Here is a 24,125-nt window from a genome sequence, read left to right as displayed (position 1 = left end):
TTGAATTATCGCTATGTAATTCTTAAAAAGTTTTTTTGTTTTTTTTTAAAGAAGACAAAACAAAACAAAAGAAAAAGATCTTTTAAAAGGAAATAACCGAAAGGAGCCCCAGGGACAGGTAGGGGTACTGACTCATCTGTTTCTGTTTTCCATCCCTGCTAGTGGTGTCAGCAAAGCCCAAGGTGCACAACCGCCAGCCGAGAATCAACTCCTATGTAGAGGTGGCAGTAGATGGCCTCCCCAGCGAAACCAAGAAGACTGGGAAGCGCATCGGGAGCTCTGAGCTTCTCTGGAATGAAATCATCGTTCTGTAAGGGCATTGCTTTAGAATGTAGAAGGCAGGGTAGGAAAGAGCGCTGGGGGTTGCAGACTCCACTGCCCTTGGCCCCCCCATGGTGCTCCTCTCTTAGGTGTTTGTAACTCATTGAGCTCACAGAGCACTCATTATTAGCTAGGGGCTTACAGGTCAGTGTGTGAGCTGTGAATGTGACTGTCTTCTTGTTTTGTCCCCTGCAAGATGTGAGCAATGTAGCTTTCAGCAGTTTGTTCCATGTTAAAGGGGTGACCTGCTCATATTCTGGGCTGTGATGAGACACTTATTTCTTTTCCAGGAATGTCACAGCCCAGAGTCATTTAGATCTGAAGGTCTGGAGCTGTCATACCTTGAGGAATGAGCTACTAGGCACTGCCTCTGTCAACCTCTCCAATGTCCTGAAGAACAATGGCGGCAAAAGTACGTATGATTCAATCCTGCCCAGGGAGGCTATGGCAGCCAGTCCTAGGACTGACCATAGTATCGCTGCTCCTTACAGACCACTTCCGGAGTTTGAGGAAGGCAGGCAGGCTTTAGCATGCTTGGTGCAGGGACTATAGGATGCAGGACTGTGTCCCCTAATTCTTCTTTGGGGATGGAGGCTCTCCTTCTACCCACTTTCTCACTCAGGAGACATGTGATACATTGAATAAAACTGTCAAATACCTCCAGCTGAAATCATTGCTTTTTTCCCTCTGAGCCCTGGAATAGAACAAAGGCGCTGTGTGCATATGTGTGAGTTCTGTGTTTGGGATAGGGTTACAGATGGTGCCCTGGCCTCCTAGACGCTCAGTAGGCCTTACTGGCTGTTGGGATGTGACAGCAGCTCCATCTGAATTATCGAGTGTGCCTCTGCTGTCCGGACATATAAATCCTCAAGTCTGTTCCTTGCTGTTTGTGGCCAGTGGCCTAACCCACGCCTGTGGGCTGTGGACCCTCCCTCATAAAGCCTCTATTCAGAGCAGTACCATATGTGGCAGCCAAATGCCGTAGAAAGAAAGACTCCTTTTTCTCCTGATGCCTACTGTCGAGAAAATATTTTTTGAAGGTGGACTTAGCCTAAAGTGAGACATCGGGGCGGGGGTGTTGAGGCTTAGGGAGGGCAACTGCAGCAGTTTGCATCTTTTTCTTCAGGGTCCATCGTTTCTGTCGAGCTGCTTGGGAGGTCTCGGCTCCTCCTGTGCTCTGTTCCTTTCTGCTGGACACACAGTGACACAGTGAAGGATTGTTTAAGATCAGGGACATGTCTGTATTTTGGTTGTTTCGTCATTTGAATTGATGTGTGTAATATATGTCTGTGCATGTGTGTGTTCATATGTATGCATACATGTGGTGGTCAGAGGTCAATCACAAGTGTCATTTCTCAGGCACCATCAAGCATATTTTTTGTGATAGTCTTTCACTGAGACCTGGAGCTCACCCAGGTTAGACTGGCTGGCCAGCAAGCCCCTGAAATCCTCTTGTCTCCCTTGCCCGGGGCAGCATTATAGGCATGTGCACTATGCCGGGGGTTTTGTGGGTCCCGGGGATTTATGCAGGTCTTCATGACTGTGTGGCCAGCACTTTGCCAGCTGAGATGCACGCCCCCCAGGCTTCCCCACCACTTTTTTGGTGTAGAATTTCATGCAGTCAAGGCTAATCTCACACTCTGTGTAGCAGAGGAGGACCTTGAGTTCCTTATCCTCCTGCCTCCACTTCTCAGATGTTAGGATCAATAGACAATTTGATCTTTATTTTTCCAATTCTTAGTCTGCTTTTTGTGATTTCAGGGTTATATTTGTTATACTTCTGAACTTTCTCACATTAAAACATAGCACCAGGACTGGGAGGATGTCTCAGCAGGTAGAGATACTTGCTGCTGGGCCTGAGAACCCACATGGTGGAAGGAGAGAACAGATTCCCACAAGCTGTCCTCTGACCTCTAATGCTGTGCGTGCATGCACGTGCTGCCTAACCGTACTTTAAAGAACTAACGGCGGGGAGCTGGAGAGATGACTCGGGTTAAAGAACTCATACTGCTCTTGCAGAGGACCTGGATTCAGTTCCCAGTGCTTATGTGGGCAGCTCGCAATTGCCTGTAATTCTAGCTCTGTACATTCTTCTAGCTTGTGTGTACACATATACAAACACGCATAATTAAAATTTGTTTTAAATCCACAAATTTAAGTCTGGAATTAAAGGTGTGCACCATCACAGCCCGGCCAACTCTGAGTTTTAAAAATAATAGTGTCCTGTTTTCAGTTCTTTTGGAATTGCTTGCTGGTGGTGGGGAAATTCTGTTTGGTTTATAAAGGTGCTAGAGATTGATTCCAGGCTCCTTGCATGCTAGGCAATGCTCTACAACTTAGTCTTCATTTTTGAGGGGCTTTTCTACTGTTTCATACATCTTTTGCTCCATAAAAGGTATCACTATATCTTCAATTATTTTTCTAAAATCCAAATTTTGGTAGCTTTCTGGTATGCAGCTGTTTGAAAACTGAGGATAAGCATTTGAATACTTTTCAGTCTTCAGCAGGCAGGAAAGCCATGGTATCTCACAAGTTTGTGAATCTCCGTGCTTGTGGCTGAAGGTTTACTCAGGATAAGTTCCTGAACATGAATTGGCTAAGTTTAAACATTTTTCAATATTATGGACCCGTGTTGCCAAAAAGTTTTATCAGTTTATCTTCATATCAGCAATGGCTGTGTTGCTGGTTTCTATTGTACTGAGGCGTGCAGTAGATTTTATTTATTTATTTACTAATTTGCTTGTTGAGAAAGGGTCTATCTATCCCAGAACTGCTGTTTGGTTTTTGCAGCTGCTACTGTACACTACTGTCCAGCCGCCTGTTTTCTACTGTCCAGCCGCCTGTTTTCTGCTGTAATGTCACCAGCTTTTCTACTGTACGGCTACCTGTTTTTAAGTTCTAAATCAGAAAAGTATAATTTTTAATCTCTTTTCCTTTAGTATACTCCCCAGAAGCCTAAGCATGCTTTTTCCAGCCAGTGCAGCTACTTGACAGCCTCGTTTGTTGGACACAACAGCTTCCTCAGACCCTCACTCACAAGGCGCATTTGCTCTTTTCTAGCTCCCTTCCCTTCTTTTGGCAGCTGCCAAGATTTGAGCCTTGCTTGCCCTGAAGTGTTTCTTTTAAATTTTGATAAAATTGTCCTAGAGCAGTGTTCTCAGCCTTCCCAGTGCATGGCTCTCTAATGCAGTCCCTCATGCTGTTGTCACCCCAACCTTAAAATGATTTTCGTTGCACTTTATAACTATAATTTTGCTGCTGTTATGAATTGTAAACATCTTTGACCCCTGTGAAAGCGTCATTCAGCCCACAAAGGTGTCACAACCATGAATTGAGAACCACTGTTCTAGAGCTTAAAAAAGAATATTTTTAAATTTTATTTAACAATTATTAGTAGTTTTCGTTAGCTGGGTGTGATGATGCACACCTGTAATCCCAACATTCAAGAGGTGGGAGCCGGAGGATCAGGAGCTCAAGGACAGCCTAGGTTACAGGAAATCATATAAAACACAAAAATAAAAAGGAAATACTTTTTTTAAATTTATTTGTGCTGTGTGTTATGTGTCTTTGTGTATGTCTGCGCACATGTGTGTGGGGTACTCTCAGAGGCCTCAGGAGCTAGAGTCACAGAAAATTGTAAGCTGCCTGATGTTCATGCTGAAAACCAAGCTCTAGTCCTCTGCAAGAGCATCAAAGTATTCTTAACAACTGAGCCATCTCTGAAGCCCCATTTGCCTCATTTAAATATTTAGAGTGTATATTTGTGTGTGTGTGTATGATTGTATGTGCCAGCTACCACACTGGTCTGTGATTTTTCTTCAGTTTATTGTACAAACTTTCCAGGCTATATTTAAGCATTCAAGGCTGATTATTCCTGGAAAGTTTGGTTAGATTCCTTTATTAATACCAGTTTAGGAATTTTCCATCAGTATTCCTAGTAACATCTGTAGTTTTTTTTTTTTTTTGGCTCTTCCGTTTTTGTCAGTTTTAAAGTTTTAAAAAGTAAGCTTTTTTCTTTCTCTTCTTTTTTCTTTTTCTTTTCTTTTTTTTTCTTTTTCTTTTTGGTTCTTTGAGACAGGGTTTCTCTGTAGCTTTGGAGCCTGTCCACGTCAAACTCACAGAGATTCATCTGCCTCTGCTTCCTGAGTGCTGGGACTAAAGGTGTGCGCCACCATTGCCTGGCTAAAAACTAAGCTATTTTAAAAGTTATTTTTATTAATTTTTTAAAAGATAGGGTCTTACATCAAGGCCCAACTTATTATATAGCCCAGGCTAGTCTTAGAATTGCAGCAATCCCTGAGTCAGCCTCCTGAGGGCTGGGATTATAGGCTCCCAGGACCTGACTTTAAGGCTAATTTCTAACGTGAATGGAAGCACTGACCCACTGGGGGAACAGACTGCAGGCAGCATGGGAATTAGCTGTTCCATGAGTGCAGGAAAGAGCCCAGGCATGAAACCAACCAGGCCTGGCATCTTCATTTGAATAATTCTTTGATGACTCTAGTCCATACTTCCCTTTCCATAATTATTGGTTTATTCAACTTTCCTGGTTCATCTTGAGTCAGTTTTGTTAATTCTTTTATTTTTCTGAGAAAAATCGATTATGAACTCTTATGTTTATTAGTATAGGATTTTAAACAGCGTTTTACTTAAGTTTTTCCCAATCTGCCTCCACCCCCAACACTTATTTAAACTGTTCTGTTTTACCTTTTTTTCTTGCCTCATTACTGGAGACTGATTCAGAGCCTCTTTTACATGCTAGGTAAATATACCACCACTGAGTTACAGCTCCAGCCCTGTCCTCTCCTCCCATCTCCTCTCTTTCCCTCCCCTCCTGTACCTTCCCCTCTCTTCTCTTTGTCTCCCCTCCTATACCTTCTCTCCTCTTCTTTTTCTGTGATGCTGGGTCAAAGCCAGGGTCTCATGCGTGCTAGACATTGGCTTCATCTCTTGCTGCCATTGCTTGTTCTGGCGTGAGCTGTAGTACATTGTGTGTGTGGCTGGGTGGGCAGGAAGCCATCTGATGAGAATCAGACAGGAAATATAGGTCATAACAGGGCAGTGGGCTGCCTTTCCTTAGAGAGACAAGTGTTTGAGCAACAGTAGCATGGTATGTCTGCATGATATTCTGGTCACATTTCATAAAGCTCTTTTGGCATACATTATAAAGAGAGGTGACCTATCCCTATCTAAGATGTATTTTGTTTTGTTTTTCTTGAGATCGGGTCTCATGTAAATGAGACTGTCCTCAAACTTGTTATGGAGCTGAGGATGACTTGAGCTGATCCTTGTGCTTTGATCTGGGTTAAAGTTATTTCCTATATGTAATATATGGGGCTATTCTTTTTCTTTTTTTCTTTTCTTTTTTTTTTTTTTGAGTATTTTTCAAGATGGGGTTTCTCTGTAGCTTTGACGCCTGTCCTTGAACTAGCTCTTGTAGACCAGACTGGCCTCGAACTCACAGAGATCTGCCTGCCTCTGCCTCTTGAGTGCTGGGATTAAGGCATGTGCCACCACTGCCCAGCAGGGCTATTTCTTATATGTATTATTTGATAGCAATAATAAGCCAGCTGTCACAGGGATGGGATTACACTTGGTTTACATATTGGTTTGTTTTCTTTCTCCCTCTCTCTCTCTGTCTGTCTAGTACTGGAGATAGAACCCTTGGCCTTGCACATGCTAGGCAAGCTTCTAACACTGTCCTATATCCCTAGCACGCACGCATTCCCTGCCCCCCACATTTATTTGTTTTTATTGTGTATGTGTGTTTGTAGGTGTATATGTGCATACAGATCACAAGAGCATGTGTGCAGATCAGCAGACAACTCACGGGAGTTGGTTCGCTTTTTCCATCTTTGGGTCCCAGGGATTGAACTCTATTGTCAGACTTATGTGGCAAGCACTTTACCTGCTGGGCCTTTTTGACGGTCCTTTTGCTGTCCTTTTGACATGTTCCCACCATTTGTTTTTGTTTATGTGTAGTCTTGGGCCAGGCGTGGTAGCACATGCCTGTAATTGCAGCACTACGGGAGCAGAGGTAGGAAGGTCACTTCAAGTTTGAGGCCAGCTTGGTCTACATAGTAAGTTCTAGGCTAGCCAGGACTATATGATGGGAGTTTAGCTCAAAAAACCAAAACAAACAAAACAAAACAAGAAAAACCTTACACCAAAATCTAGAATCAGTAAAATTTACCCTGTAAGGAAGATGGTTTATTTAAAATCAGAAAAGGCAGAGCCGGAGAGGTGGCTTGGGTTAGGAGCTGTTCTTCCAGACAACCTGGGTTCATTTCTTAGCACCTGCATGGTGATGGCCATTTGTAACTGCAATTCCAGGGGCTCTGTCACTCTTTTCCGGACTCCATGGACACTGTGTGCACGTGGTGCACAGACATAGATGCAGACAAAACACCCGTGTGTATAATGTCAGATATATTTATATCTATATATACAGCCATATGTATATACTAAGATAAAGTAAAAAATATCTTCAAAAATTCAAAAACAAAAATCAGAAAAGAGGCTTGGTATGGAGTTCAGTTGGTAGAGTTTACCTAACACACCTGGGTTCAATTCCCAACACCTCGTAAAATGGCCTGGTGACATACCTTGACTTCATAACAAGTTCTCTGTCTCAATAAATGAGTAGGTAAATAAATACCAGGAAAGAAATGGCATTGATTCAGTAACCCCTATTCCATTCCCATGCTGAGGATTGAATCTGGGGTTTTGTACATAATTAGGCAAGCATTCTGGCTGCGTCCCAGCCCTTGTTTGTTTCCTTTTGTTTGTTTTGTTCTGACAAAGTCTCATACAGCCCATGGTGGCCTTAAACTTTGGTTTTCCTGTCCCTGCTTACCACAGGGTGGAATTACGAGTATGTACTAGTAGGTCCAGTCCAGTCCTTGTGTTTTGTTTTGTTTTGTTTTGAAACATGTTTTACCTTGTAGTTTAGGCTAGCCTTGAACTCACTGCGTAGCCTGTGTTGGCTGGAGTTTGTATTGTCCTTTTGACTTATCTTCCCAAGTGCTGGGATGACAGTGTGTACCACCATGTTCAACCCTAGGGATTTTTAAACCATGCTCCTGGGACCAGTGCATCCTATAAAAATGTAAATTCTCAGGTCAGGCAAACCGCAGAATCAGAAACTGGGGGTGATATCCAATAGTCCTGGTTTTAAGAAGATGGGTTTGACTCTAAGCTCCAGTTTGAGAACCATTCAAGCTAACTAGCTGTGAAAGTAACGTCAGATACTGACCTTTCCAGCACCATGTGCAGCAGGTTTGTTCTCAGTGAGTTTGTTTTGGGGCAGACCCCTAGCTGTGGTGATCCTTTCTAGGTCATACTGTTCTTAGTGTTTTTGTCAGACGGAGAGTTGGTGTCATTGGACATGTTCTCCTCAGTGGTCTTAAAAACTTTTTTTGCTCTTCAACTTTCTTTTTAATTTTTTTTTTAAGACAGGGTTTCTCACTGTAGCCCTGGCTGTCCTGGAACTTGCTTTGTAGGCCAAGTTGGCCTTTAACTTAGAGATCTGCCTTCCTCTGCCTTCAAAGGCTTGCACCACCACTGCTTAGCAGACCAGCTCTTTTTTTTTTTTTGAAACAGGGTTTCTCTGTACCTTTGAGCCTGTCCTCGCTCTGTAGACCAGGCTAGCCTTGGATTTTTTGCATTATAGGCCAGGCAGGGCTTGAACTTTTGACTCCCAAGCAGCAAAGAGTAAAGCCTATGTTGTGATGCTGGGTTTTGATAACAGATAGTCTTAAATAATACATAGTCTTAAGAAATAGCTAGTGTGGTGGTTCACACCTCTACTTCCAGAACTTGGGAAGCTGAGATAGGTGGGACTCTGTGAGTTTGAGGTCAGACTGGTTTAAATAGCGAGTTTCAGGTCAGTGAGGGCTACATAGGGAAACCATCTTAGACAAAATGTAAAAAAATATTCCTGTGTGTGTGTGTGTTTCTGTGCACGTGCATTCAGGCACAGGCATATGGGTGTAAGCATGCCAGTGTGCACATGAGGTCGGATGACAACCTTAGGTGTCTGTCCTCACCTTCCACCTTGTGTGAAATAGGGTTTGGTATTTTGATGCATATCCCAGGTCATCAGGCCCACAAGTTTCCAGGGATCCCCTCTCCCCATAGGAGTGCTGAGGTTGCTACTGTTTATGCTCCGTGGCTGGCTTTTGTGGGTTCGGGGGATTTGAACTTAGGTCACTTGAATGGCAAATACTTTGATTCACTGAGCTGTCTAACCCAACTCTCTGATAGAGTTTCCGTATGTGCATATGTGCATGCACACACAATCACATGCACACATAATTTGTGCACACAGAAAGCAAGTATCTCTCACCTATTAAACACCACGAATTCACACTGAATGAACTCTCTGATTCCAGCTGAACCCCACAGCTTTCTCTAACATTCCTCCTCTCCATAAATGAAGCTTGGTTCTCAGCATCGTCTGTATGTTTATTCATTCCCTTGCGTCTATTTGAGACTCGCCACACTCATCCTGCCGTGAGTGTGAAGTGAGCTTTCCAAAGCTCCTGCCCCTGCCCACTTCTGTGTAGCTCTTTTCTTTCAGAAAGCAAACAGTTCCCTGTTTATTTAAACATCTTATAAGCAGAAGTTTGTCACTAGGCTTTACCTCCAGAGAACAGACTAGCCAGTCAGGAGCCCAGCCTCCGCCCAGGCTCTCAAGGATGGAGGCTTCGGTGGGTGGGCCACGGTGCCTGACAGACAGTGCATGCATTTATTGTAAAGTAAATAGAGTGCTGTTTTCCCTGCTTTCAACTTAAAGGGAAATTAAACTCCTGAAGCTTGAAGGCTGATTCAGAGAGAGAAGCAGGGAGAATGGTGAAAGGCTGCTGTTCAATTACAGTGTACATTGAAATCTGTAAAACCATTCAGTCTTATCTGACAAGTAGGCAGGCAAGGGAGGGGAGGGAAAGGGGGTGCGTGAGGTGCTGTGTGCTGGGGGAGATAGTCCACAGGACACGCTCTGTGCCACGGTGCCTTGAACAGGCCTGTGGAAGAGGCCACTGAATGTGTGCTGGGGGAGATAGTCCACAGGACATGCAATTTGCCACGGGGCCTTGAGCAGGCCTGTGGAAGAGGCCACTGAATGTGTGCTGGGGGAGATAGTCCACAGGACACGCTCTGTGCCACGGTGCCTTGAGCAGGCCTGTGGAAGAGGCCACTGAAGCCGTCCTGTCCCCTACTTATGCTCGTAACCCTGGTAAGCCACTGCGATCATGTTTTCCAGCTCATGGCCGGTTCACTAGACTCAGAGACTCTTTGTCTTGCTTGTGGGATTGAGTATTCTTAATACTCCTCATGTTCATAAAAGCATTATAAAATTTATGTTGTATGTGGATTTTGCTAAGATTAAAAATGGGGCCTAGAATGATGGATCAGTGGTTAAGGAAGTTTACTGTTGAGAGAACCCAGGTTCAGTTCTTAGCACCCACATGGCAGTTCAAAACCATCTGTAACTCCAGTTCCTGGGGATCACATGCCCTTTTCTGTCCTCCCCAGGTTCCAGGCATCTGTGCAGTGCACATTATACAATGCAAGGAAAGCATTCATACATGTAAAATGGGAAAAAAGGCAGAAGTGAAAAAAATTAAAAGTTAAAAAATAATACGTGCTTTTAAATTAAAAGTATTAGTTGGTCAGTGATGGTGCACACCTTTAATCCCAGCACTTGGGAGGCAGAGGCAGGCAGATCTCTGAATTTGAGACCAGCCTGGTCTACAAAATGAGTTCCGGGACAGCTAGGGCTGTTACACAGAGAAATCCTGTCTTGAAAACGAACAAACCAAACAAAAATGTGTTTATCCTCTGATTATTTCATGTGCATGAATGCTTAATATGTGTTAGACGTTGCTTTGAATTCTCTGTTTATATTATCTAGAAACTGTAGATGTAGGTAGATCCATACATAGTTACTCTTCAATTTAAGAGGTAATGCCTGGATAAATCCCTCTCAGGCTAAAATTCCCTAAGCTGAAGTTGAATTTAATGCCCCAAACTCACTGCACATCATAGCACAGAAGCACACTTGCTGTTTGGGAGTTGTCGTTCCCCTTCCCCACTCAGTGTCTGCAGAGAGGAGTAGACTCTACTGCCATCTCGCTGTCCAGACTCAAACTCTGGACTATGGTTTCATTATGTGTAGGGTGTGCGCGCACTGAAGGCCAACAGAATACATCATATCCCCTGGAGCTGGAGTTACAGGTGATTGTGAGCTGCCTGGATAGGTGCTGAGCCTCGAACTCAGGTCCTCCTCTAGACGAACAGCGTTTTTTAACAGTTAACCTATTTCTCCAGCATTTTGCTCCCGTAACCATCTCCCCACCCATCAATGGAACAAGATCAATTGAAATACTTTTAATAGGTTTGTTTGTTTTGTGTTTTGAGATACGGTCTCACTATATAGCCCTCTCTGGTCAGGAATTTCCTGTGTAAACCAGTTGCAGTGATTTTTCAGTCTCTGCCTCTTGAATGATGGAATTACTGTAGGTGTGGGTCACCGTGCCTATTTTAGGACTTTTTATTTTTGTTTTGTTCTGTATGCATCAATCCACAGTTTAACCATGGCCTATGGATTTTGTTGTGGTTCTTAAATTCTTCCAAAAATATCTTTGTACTCCTATCCATTTGGGGGGGGGGTTCAGGGGATGTGTGATAAATCTCTAGGCGTGTGATTGCTGGGTCAAAGGTCTGGTGTGGTTCGTGTCTTTTGTTGCCAGCTACTAAGGTCTGCTGTCAAGTCTGGTTAATTCATATGCTCACCGTGGGTGTGCACATTTGTCTTTCTTCATGTGACTTAAGTGACTTTGGGTATTGTCAGTTTTTTAACATTATCTAGTCTGGTAGGCAAAAGTGATTTTATTTTTGGTGTGTGTTAGGGCCTCATGTGGCCAAAGTTGACTTAAAAGCAGCTATGTACCTTCATAGAGCTTCCATTCCTGATCCTCTTACCTCCATCTCCCAAGTGCTGGGGTACGTTCAAACCTTCTTTTTTTCCTTTTTTTTTTTAATGTGTATTGTGCTGGGTGGCACCCAGGACCTTGAACTGCATCCCCAGCCCTGTCTTTCCTCTTAGCAGCCTCCAGTTAGACTCCTGTCATCATAGTTCTGCTGCATTTGTTCGTGCGATATTGCTAAACCCAGAGCCAGTTCTCAGCCTCAACTCGCTTGTTTCACAAAGGAGCACAGCTCACTGATTCCTCTGTGTAGCCGTCTGTGTTACTCGCTTTGGTAGACGCGCTTTACCAGTTCTGCCTCTCTGCTGGCTCTGACTCAATCATTGGCTACTTCTCCTTCCTGCCAGTCTTGAGACACTAAGGTGCTCCAGGCTGGCTTAGTCCTGTGTCCTCTTTTGCACCCGTCCTCTCATGAGATCATGTGGCCTTGTGGCTTTAAATTCCTCCTGAGCATCCATGCTTTGTCATCTGGGTCTTTCCTCACAACAGTACAAAACAGTGTTTACTACTAATCAACACCCTGAAATGTAAAAAACACTGTGCAGCTCAGCTGGAGAGTAACACACACTGGTTAACACTCAGGAGGCACCCCAAGGTTCAGTATCAACTGATCTACACGAGTTCCAAGCCAGACGAGGACTACCTTGTGAGACTTTAGTGTAAAAAACCAAAAACAAAAAGTGAGGGACTGGAGAGATGATTTAGTGGTTAAGAATATAGGCTGCTTTCCCAGAGAACCCGGGTTCAATTCCTAGCACTCATATGTTGGCTAACAACCATCTGTAACTTCAGTTCCAGGGGTTCCAACACCCTTGTCTGGCTTAGACAGATACCAGGCATGCGTGTGTGCACTGACATACATGAAGCAAAACACTCATACACATAAAAATAATTAACTTGTGAAAAGCACAACATAAAACAAAAAAAAAATGTACAACTCAGTGATTTTATTTATTTATTTATTTTGAGATACGGTCTTACTTCACAGCCCTTGACTGACTGGAACTCACTTTGTAGACCAGGCTGGTCTTCAGCTCTGCCTCCCCCAATGTCAGATCCTTAGGGATATGCATTTTATGTTTTGTTCACTCTTGTTTGCTGTGACCACCCTGTGCTAACTACCCTCCACACACGCACACGCACACACACCCTCCTGAAGCAGAGAGCAGGGACCATCAGTGTACTTCTGCCCACTCTAGGGCTGTGGGCTGACTGAAGTCTCAACTCAAATGTAAGCCTTTGTTCCATCTCTCCCCTAGCCAGCCAGCATCGACATCAGCATCTACTCTTCTCTTGATTGGCACCAGATGCCAGGCTCTGGGGTCTAAACCCACTGTTAATGGTCTCTGAAAGCTCCCTGTGTGTTGCCTTCCATCCTCCTGCACCTCGGGAAGACATGCCCAAGCCAGAACCTCAAGGAATTCTCAAAGAAGCCAAAAGCAGCTTTTTCCCTGTAGCATTTCACCCCCATCCTCTCAGCTCCCAGCCTGGTCTGTTTCGCGGCTTTGCTTGTCAACCATGAGCTGTTGGAAAGAAAAGCCCTTTTAACCAAAACTCTTGAAAAGTAAACACAGCCCCACAAACGAATGTCTAAACAAACCTGCTGTCAGTGCCCCTAGCTGAGAGGCTGCTTTGTGGAGCCTCAGCTGAGCAGAGAGAAGAGCCTTCTGTTAAGCATCCTCGTCCCAGGCGGCAGGGAGCCTCAGTGCTGCCTTTGACTGCTGCTCAGTGTTCTGGGAGGCAGAGGACTTTTCTTCCTCTGCAATGGATGAGCTGAGTGCTAGTCAGGGTGGCTTCATCTTTTCTCTCTCTGCAGGGATAGGGTGGCCTTTGCATTATTGCCTGTAATAAGTGGTCAAGGTGTTTTTTCCAGGCTGGGTGTGGGAGCCAGAGGAAGGAAGATAAATTTCAGACTATACTGGTCTACCTAGTGAGTTTCAAGCCAGTTGGAGCTATATAGTGAGAGCCTGTCTCAAACAAAAGGAAACACAAAGTTTTTTCCTTCATTTCTTTCTTAGGCTTAAGAAAGCCCTTGGCATTGGACCTGGATTTGTGTGAAGGAAGCTTACTTTTTCTTTGCAGGGTGTTTTCTTAGGTGCTTGAGGCTAACCCGGAGATGTAAGGGTGGGAAGTTTGTTGACTAGCATTCACACAACACCTTCCTTTGAGTGCTGAGCTAGACTGTAGAGCTGAAGCCATGAATGAGGCAGGATGTATTGCAGTTCTCCTGGTCTTAAGGGTCTAAACAAGAAGCTGAAGCCGGGTTGACTAATGGCACAAGCCTGTCCACGTGGGTAGATGTGAGAAAGAAGGCACAGGGTGTCCTGGCCTGCATCATAGACACACCTTAGCCTGGTACCCATATTGAAAGCATTATAACTGTTAGGATGGTGGCCTTGCATTGGTGACAAGAAAAAGACCATTGTTGGATATGAGCTGTTTCTTTTTCTCTGATATACTTATTTTTACATGGCAGAAATATAGTCTTTCTATAAATTTCTTTCTTTAAATATTGATGTCTTGCTAGGTGGTAGTGTGACATACATTTAATTCCAGCACTTGGGAGGCAGAGGCAGGCGGATCTTTGAGTTCGAGGCCAGGTCTAGTGTACAGAGTTCCGGTACAGCCAGGGCTATACAGAGAGACCCTGTCTTGAAAAACAAAAAAGCCAAACAAACATGAATATTGAGTTTTGTTTCCATGTTGTGTACACCCTTTATATTCATTAACCCAAAGCCTAACGGTGCAGCGCAGTGTTTCAGGCTTTAAAATTGTAATTTCTAAAAACCCAGTTTTAATAGCAGAATTTTAACTATAAAAGTAATTTTTTAGGAGGTCGCCTGCTTTTGCTATGCTGTGAATGTTTAAAAGGAGTCTTGTTCAATGCAAGCCTGTCTCAGTCCTGTGTGTATAAACATGGCTTTGGCCCTGCTGGGCAGCTGGAGAGAGGGTGATGGCTGAGGTTCCCTGAGGGCATGGGGATGGATGATCTGTGAAAGCTGGCCCAGGCTGCTTGGAGATTAATGGTGTGAGGAGGACTTTTCCTCCTCCCGTGGGCAGAGGAGCCAGTGAGGCAGCTGCAGTAACTGGCCGATCAGCTCTTCTAAAGACCCCGCTTCTTTCCCAGCCTATATTCATTCCTCCCGAATCTCTATCGTAATGTAAAACATGCTGCGTTGACAGGTTGGCCGAGATGCAGACTGTGTTTTAAGGGGATCCTCTGCTTTGGGAAACTGGTGCCTTGTTAGATGGATGGCTCTGATGACTGAGCAGTTCTGGATGGGGGATGAGGGATGAGGAATTGGGAGTGGGGCTTCATGGATTTTAAGAACAGCCCCTCTTCCTTGCTTCAGAGACCATGGTTTCTGCTTTGTTAGGACTCCTCTCTGATTCCCCCATCCATTCTTTGTGATGACATCCAACTATTAAATGCTAGTTTCATCTCACTCAGTCCCCTGGAGCGATTACATGTTCACATGCCCATTTAGACCCCCTTTCTCTCCATGACTACCTTGTATAAGCAGGTGACCCACAGATTCCAGTTTCTAGCCTATGTCTCCGCCCTGAGCCCCACTGCCTTATTTCTGAGGACTCAAGAGCTCTTGTGGGGCCAGGCTGTGGTGGCGCACGCCTTTAATCCCAGCACTCGGGAGGCAGAGGCAGGCAGATCTCTGGGAGTTTGAGGCCAGCCTGGTCTACAAGAGCTAGTTCCAGGACAGGCACCAAAGCTACAGAGAAACCCTGTCTCGAAAAACCAAAAAAAAAAAAAGCTCTTGTGGGTATATCAGAACACTTCAACATGGCCACCACAGTGTCCAAATCTTACTTTATCGCCTCCTCTTGAGAAGTGGCCCTTTCTCAGTATTCTATATTCCAAGGTTTAGAGCCACTCTAAGTCAGTGAGAGACCAGGTATGGTCTTTGGGACCCTGCCCCCTCTTGATAATCTATTTCACAGTTCTCTTGGGATTTACCTTGACAGGCCTGCCCATTTTTCAATTTATTTTATTTTGTTATTATTTTATAAATTATGTGTGTATTTCTGTGTGTGAGTTTGTGCACATGGAGGAGGCCAGAAGAAGGGTCAGATCCCCTAGAGCCAGAGTTAGAGATCGTTGTGAGCTTCTTGGAGTGGGTACTGGGAATTGAACTTGGGTCCTTCTCTCTAGCCTCTTCTCACACTTTTTTTTTCTTTCTGAAAAAGGATCACAGACTGGGCCCAAACTTACTAAGTAGCTGAGGATGGATGACCTTGAACTTCTGATCATTGTGCCTCTACCCAGGTGTTGGGATCACAGGTGTGTCCTGTCATGCCCAGGGAGGCCAACTCCTTTCCTCTTCATCTCTTTCTTAGCTGCATCCTTTCCTGGTCCCAAACATCGTCATCTGTGGCCTCTCTGTCTGCCTCTGCCTTTACTTCCCTCCAGCTTGTTTCCTACACTGCAGACAGAATGAGATGGAAAACACAAAGCTGATCTTGTCTTGTAAAAAATAAAAGTTATTAAGTGCACTGTGGCACTTGAGATAGTGGAAAATAAAAACCAAAGCCTATTAAAAGACCGGCACCAGGCTTTGCAGTGTTTGGCCCTGGCCAGCTAGCACTTGGCCTCATTTGGATCACATACCATTCTAGCCTCATTCACTTCTGCTAAGCTTTTTAAAAAAAATATTTATTTTTTATGTGCATAGGTGTTTTGCCTGTATGTATGCCTGTGTAAGGGTGTTGGGTCTTCTGGAACTTTAGTTCTGGAACTTTAGTTGTGAGTTGCCATGTGGGTGCTGGGAATTGAACCCGGGTCCTTTCTCTAGCCCCCTCTTCTAAGCTTCTTGAATGTGTTAAGCTCATTGTGTCCCAGTACCTTTGCACATAGAATGATTTTTCTCATAGCCAACCCCACGCCATCACCTGCTGTGCGAAACTTGAGGTCACCATTGAATTTGTCATATTGGACTTTTCTTGCTGTTTTCATAGACCAAGTAACAGGCTTCTCATGATACTACACAAGCCATAAACTTTCTCACAGAGGCCACTTTGCATTTCTTTGTTGTTTCTTCTCCTAGGGATGGGGGCTTCCAAGAGGCAGGGACTGTATCTGCTTTTTTCTCCAGCAGAAACAAGCTTCTAGCAGGTTCTGACAGACACCACGTGCCCAGTAACTGTTTCTTGAAATGAACAAGAAAGAGGAAAAGAACAAATTAAGAGGCTGCGGATGTAGCTCACTTAGTAGTGCTTGCCTAGCATGCACGAAGCCATGGTTCTGTCCCCAGGACTGCATACAATTGGGCGTATTGGAGGACACATCAAAGGTTTAAGATCGTCTTCAACTACACTGTCAGCCCTAGGCCAATCTGCTCTACATAAAAACTTGCTTCAAAAAATAAACAAACAAAAAAAACCCCAAGAAAACAAAAGAAATATTTATACATTGGTTTTGTAAAATGAGTCTATTTTCTATAATAGAGTTCATGAAACCCTCTGTAGACTCAGTTGTATAACTGTTGTTAGTTATAGGAAGGCTGGACTCCAGCAACAGCCCATAAGAGGCTTCAAGGCCAATGTAGAGTCTGTCCCAGGAGGCCACACCAAGGCTTGACTGTTGGAGGCCCAGGGAAGGTAGAGTGAAGCAGAACCAACCTTGTATTCTTCACAAGAATTCTAGTGTTTACAGCCTAACTCCAGTGAGGTGGGAATGTCTTCATTTGTTAGGCACTGGCTACAGTTGGAAGCTAGAGAAACCTCGTAACACTAAGTCCAGGAAGCCCCTGGTTTCCCATGCGGCAAAGGAGATGTGAAAGGGGGCTCTCTTTCAGTCTGGGGCGCTGCCAGCCTGTGTGTGACTGAGTTGCAGGGAGCTGGGAAAGACCATTGACTCTGCCCTTCTGGAATTTCCCCCGGTTCCGTTTCTCTGTACAGAGCTTCTCACAGTTACATGTAGAATGAGCACCAGCCTGCTAATGAATGCTCTACTCATTTCCACTTTCCCTGCTGGGCCTGTGGGATTTTGGGCAGAGGGAGGTAAGAAGAAGGTGGCGACCCCACCCAACAGTTCAGTTAAGGCTAAATCCAGCTCTTCATCCACCTTGAGACTCAGCCCTCAAACATGTGGGCTACTCAAACTAGCCTGCTTTTGTGTCATCTCTCTTTTTTTCTTTTCAGATTTCTAGGTAAATTCATATGTTCGCATTCTGAGTTAGGATGAAAAAGAAAGCTTGTTCCTTTTGAAAGCTTTGTGTGTCCAGGTCTGGGCACATAACTTGTTGTTAGAGTGTCCTTAGCATCTTAGGCAGGAAGTCCTAGGTTCCATCCCCAACACTGAGGGAAAAAACATATGTACATGCATGCATGTTTGTTTTTTAGACTTATTTATTTTATTATATATGTATGAACTACATGTATACTTGTGCACCACATGAATGCCTGGTGTCTGAGGAGTCCAGAAGAGGGAATGTATGTTGTAGATGGTTGTGAACCTGGGTTCTGCGAGAGCCATAAGTGCCCTAAACTGCTATGCCGTCTCTCCAGCACCATGCATGTGTTTGTCAGAGAAAAGGTTCTCTGCTACAAGTTTTTTCATACACTCTGTGAAAGTGGCCATGCCAGAGCTCTGGATTTTGTGATGAGGTCTCATTCTTGTGGCATGGCTTGACAGTCCCACTTTATGTACCTTGCCTCTTGCTGGCATAAGGAAGCCAACTTCACATCCTGCGTATCCATCAATACTTACTAGTATTATTCAGACAGCATGTTGGAAACCCAAGTCAGCCCCGGCCACGTCAGCCCCGGCCACGTCAGCCCCGGCCCTTTACAGTTAGGAATTGTTAGCCTACAGCCACTCCTGGCTTTGCAGTTAGAAGAACAAGAGTAAGAGAGCCCTCTCACTGCTTAAGTGCTGTACTCTGGACCTTTTGCAAACAGTGTCTGTGTAAGGCTGTGTTCTTGGTCAGTGCTTTTTTGTTGATTTATAGATACTCCGTGTCTTAATATGCTGATCTAGGGGAAAATTAAAAAATAGTGAACAAAGTGAAGCACAGTGAAAAATATTAAAGTGTAAAGAATAGCCAAGGGCTGCTGAGATGGTCCGTGAGTAAACATGCCTGATGCTTTCAGCTTGAACCCTGGAACCCACATACAGGTAGAAGGAGAGAACTGACTCCATAGAGTTGTTCTTATATGACATGCTTGCCTCCCGATCCCTGGGGTTTTAAGTACATGTGCACACATGCACACACAACATGCATGAGGGGATGGGGAGAAGAGCCAAGTCCCTTCTGAAATTAGTTGCTGTGAATTTCTTTCATTTTGGAAAGGTGGTCTGTTCAGAGTTTGACTACAGGCACCTAGCTTCAGTGCTGCTCTGCCTTGGCCTCTTCTTGTTGGCAGCATAAGCAGGCTCCCGAGATCAGCCAGCTTATTTTCTGAGAATCCCAGTGGCTGTAACTGTTAATAAAAGTTATGTGTTTTTCCCCCCTTAAAAAATTACAGGACTGGAGCAGTAGCTTAGTGGTTAAAAGCACTGGCTCCTGTTACAGAGGATCCAGGTTCAACTCCAAGTACCACATGGCAGCTCACAACCATCTCTAGTTTAGGAGATCTGATGCCCCACTGTTTCCTCTGTGGACACAAGGCACACACACACACACACACACACTAAACACACTAAACACGACATTCATGTACATAAAATTAATAATAAAAAGAGTGCTTGCTTTTCTTCCAGAGGACCCTGGTTTAGTTCCCAGTACCCAGATTGGGCAGCTTACAAACTATCACTCTAGCTCCAGAGGATCTAATACCCTCTGCTGGGAGACATTCTTACATGTCATATGCCTCCCAACACATAATTAAAAAGAAATAATTTTAGATTTATTTATTTGTGTTTGTTTGTTTGTTTGTTTTGAGACAGGGTTTCTCTGTAGCTTTGGTGCCCATTCCGGAACTAGCTCTTGTAGACCAGGCTGGCCTCGAACTCCCAGAGAGAGAGAGAGAGAGAGAGAGAGAGAGAGAGAGAGAGAGAGAGAGAGGGGATATGTAGGCACGATTGCCATGGCGCGTGTGTAGAAGTCAAAGGGCAACTTTCAGGAGTCAGTTCAGTTCTTTTCCTCCACCATGTGGGTCCTGGAGATTGGACTCAGGTCATTACTCACTGAGCCATGCATATGGTTTCTTGATTTTTTTTCTTCTTAAAAAAAATTACTTCCCATATATGGATGTTTTGCCTGTGTGTCTGTACATCTTTATGCTTGGTGCCGAAGGAGGCCAGAAGAGGGTATCGTATCCCTTGGGACTAGAGTTACAGACAGTTGTGAGCTGCCATGTGGGTGCTGGAACTGGGATTCAGGTCTTCTACAGGTCTGAAACATTCTCTTAACTAATACTGAGCCATCTCTCCTGCTCCTCTTTTTTTATTTTATTTGTTTGTTTGAGAAAGTCTTACACTGTAGCCCAGGCCCCCTGGAACTCACTGTGTAAACCATGCTGGTCTTGAACTCAGCAGTTTCCTGAGTGCTGGTATTACAGAGTGAACTAGTGCTGTCTAGGTTTCTGAAAGAGGTAGAAAGACTTGCTGGAAGAGAAAGGGCCTTTGTAGAGTTCTGAGTGTGGCTGTAGGGAAACAGAGGGCCTGAGGTGAGGCGGCTCAGGCTCCTATTTAGAACTAAGATTCCAGTATATGTTTCCCAGCCACCAGGTCTTTCAGCCTCTATGTCTCCAGTCTGTCATTCAATTAACTAACGGTTTCTTTAGTCCCATTATACATTGTAAGGCTCCCGCTCAGTTTTTTTTTTTTAAAGAAAATAATAGGGTGTTCTGTTCTCAGTGGTTTAATATTTTTAATAGCTTTGCCAATTAAAAAAACGTTTCCAACTGTTTATTATGAAATTAACAAGTGTACAGAATGAAAGGGTGATGGGATAAACACCCAGTGCCCTCCACCTTGAGCCACACTTGGCATTTCCTCCTCTCTGCTTTATCTTCTTTGTATGTGGACCATGCATGTGTGTGTTGTGTATTTGTGTGTGATGTGTCTGTACATGGTGTGTGTGGGTACGCTCACATGTGCATATGTGGAAGCCAGAGGAATATGTCGGTGTTCTGATCCATCACTCTCTGCCTCACTCCTCTGAGACAGAGTTTCACTGAGTCTGGAGCTAGGGTAGCTGCCAACAAAGCCCAGTCACCACCCTGGCTGTGCTGGGGTGACAGGAGTGCAGCCACATGTATGTAGCTCTAAGAAGGTTTTTTTTTTTACTTTTATTATTATTATTTTTATTTTGTGTGCATGGATATTTTTCCTGGATGGTGTGTACCATGTAAACGCCAGGTATCTGTGGAGGCCAGAAGAAGGTGTTGGAACCAGTGAAATTAGAGGTATAGATCATTGTGAGCTGCCATGAGGGTGCTGAGAACTGAGCCCATGTCCTCTGCAAGAGCAGCAAGTTCTCTTAACCACTGAGCCATCTCTCCAAGCCACATATCTGGCCTTTTTTTAAAATTTATTTATTTAATTTTTTTGGTGCTGGCTGGGATCCAGCTCAAGTTCAGGTCCTCATGCAGAAAATGCTCCTTCCTGCTGAGCTGTCTTCCAACTCCCTGTGTGTATTTTTTTGGTCTGAATTATTTGAGGGTAAATTGAAGCTGTTATGACTTTATTCTGGAAAATTGCAGAATTCGTGCAGATACTCTCACAGTCTGTCACACATCTCCCAAGTATGGTATTATAGGAGCTGGGCATGGTGGCTCCCATCTGTCTTTGGCTCCTGTCTGTAATCCCTTCGTTCCCTTGTGATGATTGTATTTGTAAACTTTGCCACTGCAACCTAAAAAGTCATAGAGAAGCCAGGAAGTGGTAGGACACACCTTTAATCTCAGCACTGGGGAGGCAGAGGCAGGCGGATCTCTGCGAGTTCGAGGCCAACCTGGTCTACAAGAACTAGTTCCAGGACAGCCAGGGCTGTTACACATAGAAACCTTGTCTCGAAGAAAAAGAAAAGTCCCAGAGGAAATCTAATGATTCTAAGAAAGTTCATGGTAGGTAGGTAGATTAAGGGGAAGCTGTACATTTTAGCCTATAGACAGGAAAGTCGAGATAGGTAGTAAAAATGGCAGCCAAGGAACTTCCTTGGTGCCTCCTAAGTTTTCACAAGTGTCCTCTGCAGAATGTGCTTTGATTCCTCTGTTTTGCCAATGAGTGCTGAAGTAAGTAACTTGTGACTTGCAGAGTCACAGCTCTTTGGTAGCAGCATTGAGATTGAGTCCAGAGTACCTGACCACACCTGCCCGCTCAGCCACCTTGCTGCTTGTTGGAGGGGTATTCTCTGGCCTTTAAATCAATCACATAGAAAACAGCACTCCCTCAAAAACCCAACCCAACCCAACCCAAACCATGTATCATTCATAGTCTCTTTTCTTTTCTTTTTCTTTTTTTGGTTTTTTTGAGAAAGGGTTTCTCTGTGTAGTTCTGACTTTATTGGAACTTGCTCTATAGACCAGGTGGGCCTCAAACTCAGAAATCTGCCTGCTTTTGCCTCCTGGGTGCTGGAATTAGAGGTGTGTGCCACCATGCCTGGCTTATTTCCTAGTTTCAGTGGAAATAGATTTGGGAACAGCATGGTCGGGGATGCCTCAAGGCTCCCTGGGATTGCTCTGTCTTTTTGGTTAAGATATATATAAAATATTATAAATAAATATATGCATATTATTGTATATATTTTTAAAACTTTAATATTTATTTTAAATTTATTTATTTTATATCTATGAATATTTTCTTTGCATTCTGTCTGCATACTAGAAAAGGGCATTAGATCCTATGGGACTACAGTTATAGATGGTTGTGAACTACCATGTGGATGCTGGGAATTGAAACCAGGGTCTCTGGAAGAGCAAACAGCCAATGCTCTTTATCACTGAGCCATCGCCCTAGCCCCTGTAATTTTATTTTTATTTATTTATTTATTATTAAAGATTTCTGCCTCTTCCCCACCACCGCCTCCCATTTCCCTCCCCCTCCCCTGATCAAGTCCCGCTCCCTCATCAGCTCGAAGAGCAATCAGGGTTCCCTGACCTGTGGGAAGTCTAAGGACCACCCATCTGTAATTTTGTTTTTAAGGTATATTTTCATGTGCATGTGTATTTACCTATATATATGTGTGTGTACATATATGCATATGTATGTGTGTATGTATGTATGTTTACCACATGCATATAGTGTCTGCAGAGTCCATAAGAGGGAGTCACATTCCCTGAAACTGGAGTTACAGACGGTTATGAGCTACCATGTGGTTGCTGGGACCTGAACCCAGGTCCACTGTAAGAGCAGCCAGTGCTTTCAACCTCTGAGGCATCTCTCTAGTCCCATGTTGGTTTGTTTTTTCTTTAAAAATTTTGTGTGTATGTTTGTGTCTATATGGGTATATGTTGCCCATAGAGTCCAGAAGGGAGTGTCAGACTCCCTGGAGCTGGAGCTAAAAGTGGTTGTGAGCTGACAGATGTGAGTGATAGGAATAGAAGTCAGGTTCTGTATATGAGTAGTACATGCTCTTAGCTGCTGAACCATTTCTCCAGTCCTTCTGTTACATTCTTAAAGGAGCTGGGTCTGTCTTGGAAGCTGCCTTTCATTTTTCTCCCCATTGGGGAGAAGACTGATCCCCAGAAAATATTCAGATTTACTTTAGTGCTTATGGAAACTCTTTATCCATAGACTATCTTGAGCTAGAGCAATGGTTCTCAGTCTGTGGGTCTCAATCCCTTTGGGGGTGAACAACTTTCTCACAAGGGTCGCCCAAGACCATTGGAAAATACAGATATTTACATTATCATTCCTAACAGTAGCAAAATTATAGCTATGGAGTAGCAACAAAAATAATTTTATGGTTGGGAGTCACCACAGCATGAAGAACTATACTAAAGGGTCACAACATTAGGAGGGTTGAGAGCCACTGCTCTGGAGACAGGAATGGTAGCTTATCACAGTGTAACCCCAGGTAACACAGGAGATGAAGTGCTGGGTTGGGTGCAGGGCAGCCGAGGAGAAAGAATCTAGCATGAGGTTATTTCTTCTAAAACCTGTGGACATCTGCCTGCTGGTTCTCATTCTGTAACTCCTGAATGACCTGGAGATGGAGCCTCCAGCTGCTGACTGGACCAAACTGAAGAGAACTAAAGGGTTGGTTGTAGATGGATATTGCCTGATTGGAAGCTGTTGAGTGTGCCCTGACTCAGGGCAGGTAGGGCTGGGGTATTTGCAGGCCTGTTTCTTGTTTTGTCCTTCCTATGCGTTAGTAGGGGTATATCTTGCCCCCAGGTTTTTCTGTGCCCCATCAGTAGCCTTGCTCTCTGCATACTAGTTCGTAAGCAAGCACACAATACTATAAAGATGTCGTAGCTAATGTGGGAGGGATATAAAGGGTCTCGAGAAACAGTGTGGGTTTCCACCTGCTCAGCATGAAGTTCATTACCATTCAGCATGTTCTGCCCCACTCTTCCTCTCATGCCACAAGACACATTGGAAGGGGCGGGAAAGCTCTGCCAGGGAAGCCAGAGTAGGTGGAATGGAGGCTCTAAAGTAAAGAATTCTAATTTGTGCATTTGACTTAGTCTGTCCATGTTGCATTTTGTATCAAACAGTGGAGAACACGCAACTGACCCTGAACCTGCAGACGGAGAACAAAGGCAGCGTTGTCTCAGGAGGAGAGCTGACAATTTCCCTGGATGGGCCGACTGTTGATCTGGGAAGCGTGCCTAATGGCAGTGCAGTGACAGACGGTGAGTGGCGCCCTGCGCCCAGGCTGTGCCAACACAGGGTGGGTGGACAGAGACTCC

At 44.4% G+C, this 24,125-nt stretch overlaps 1 protein-coding gene across 2 annotated transcripts in view; it reads left to right on the top strand.

Annotated features, from left to right (window-relative positions):
* The window catches only part of Wwp2 (WW domain containing E3 ubiquitin protein ligase 2), a 117,511-nt gene that overhangs the window by 15,822 nt on the left and 77,564 nt on the right, over positions 1-24,125 (top strand). For both annotated transcript variants that reach the window (XM_075977391.1, XM_075977390.1), the window contains exons 3-5: positions 163-310; positions 612-733; positions 23,931-24,068. In XM_075977391.1, the coding sequence (XP_075833506.1) occupies positions 163-310; positions 612-733; positions 23,931-24,068 (408 nt within the window). The remainder of the gene's footprint in view (positions 1-162; positions 311-611; positions 734-23,930; positions 24,069-24,125) is intronic.

The sequence above is a fragment of the Microtus pennsylvanicus genome, chromosome 6 (genome assembly GCF_037038515.1).
Source record: "Microtus pennsylvanicus isolate mMicPen1 chromosome 6, mMicPen1.hap1, whole genome shotgun sequence".
Lineage (NCBI taxonomy): Eukaryota > Metazoa > Chordata > Mammalia > Rodentia > Cricetidae > Microtus > Microtus pennsylvanicus.
Note: the sequence above shows the minus strand (reverse complement) of the source record. Positions and strands in the feature narration are given on the sequence as shown.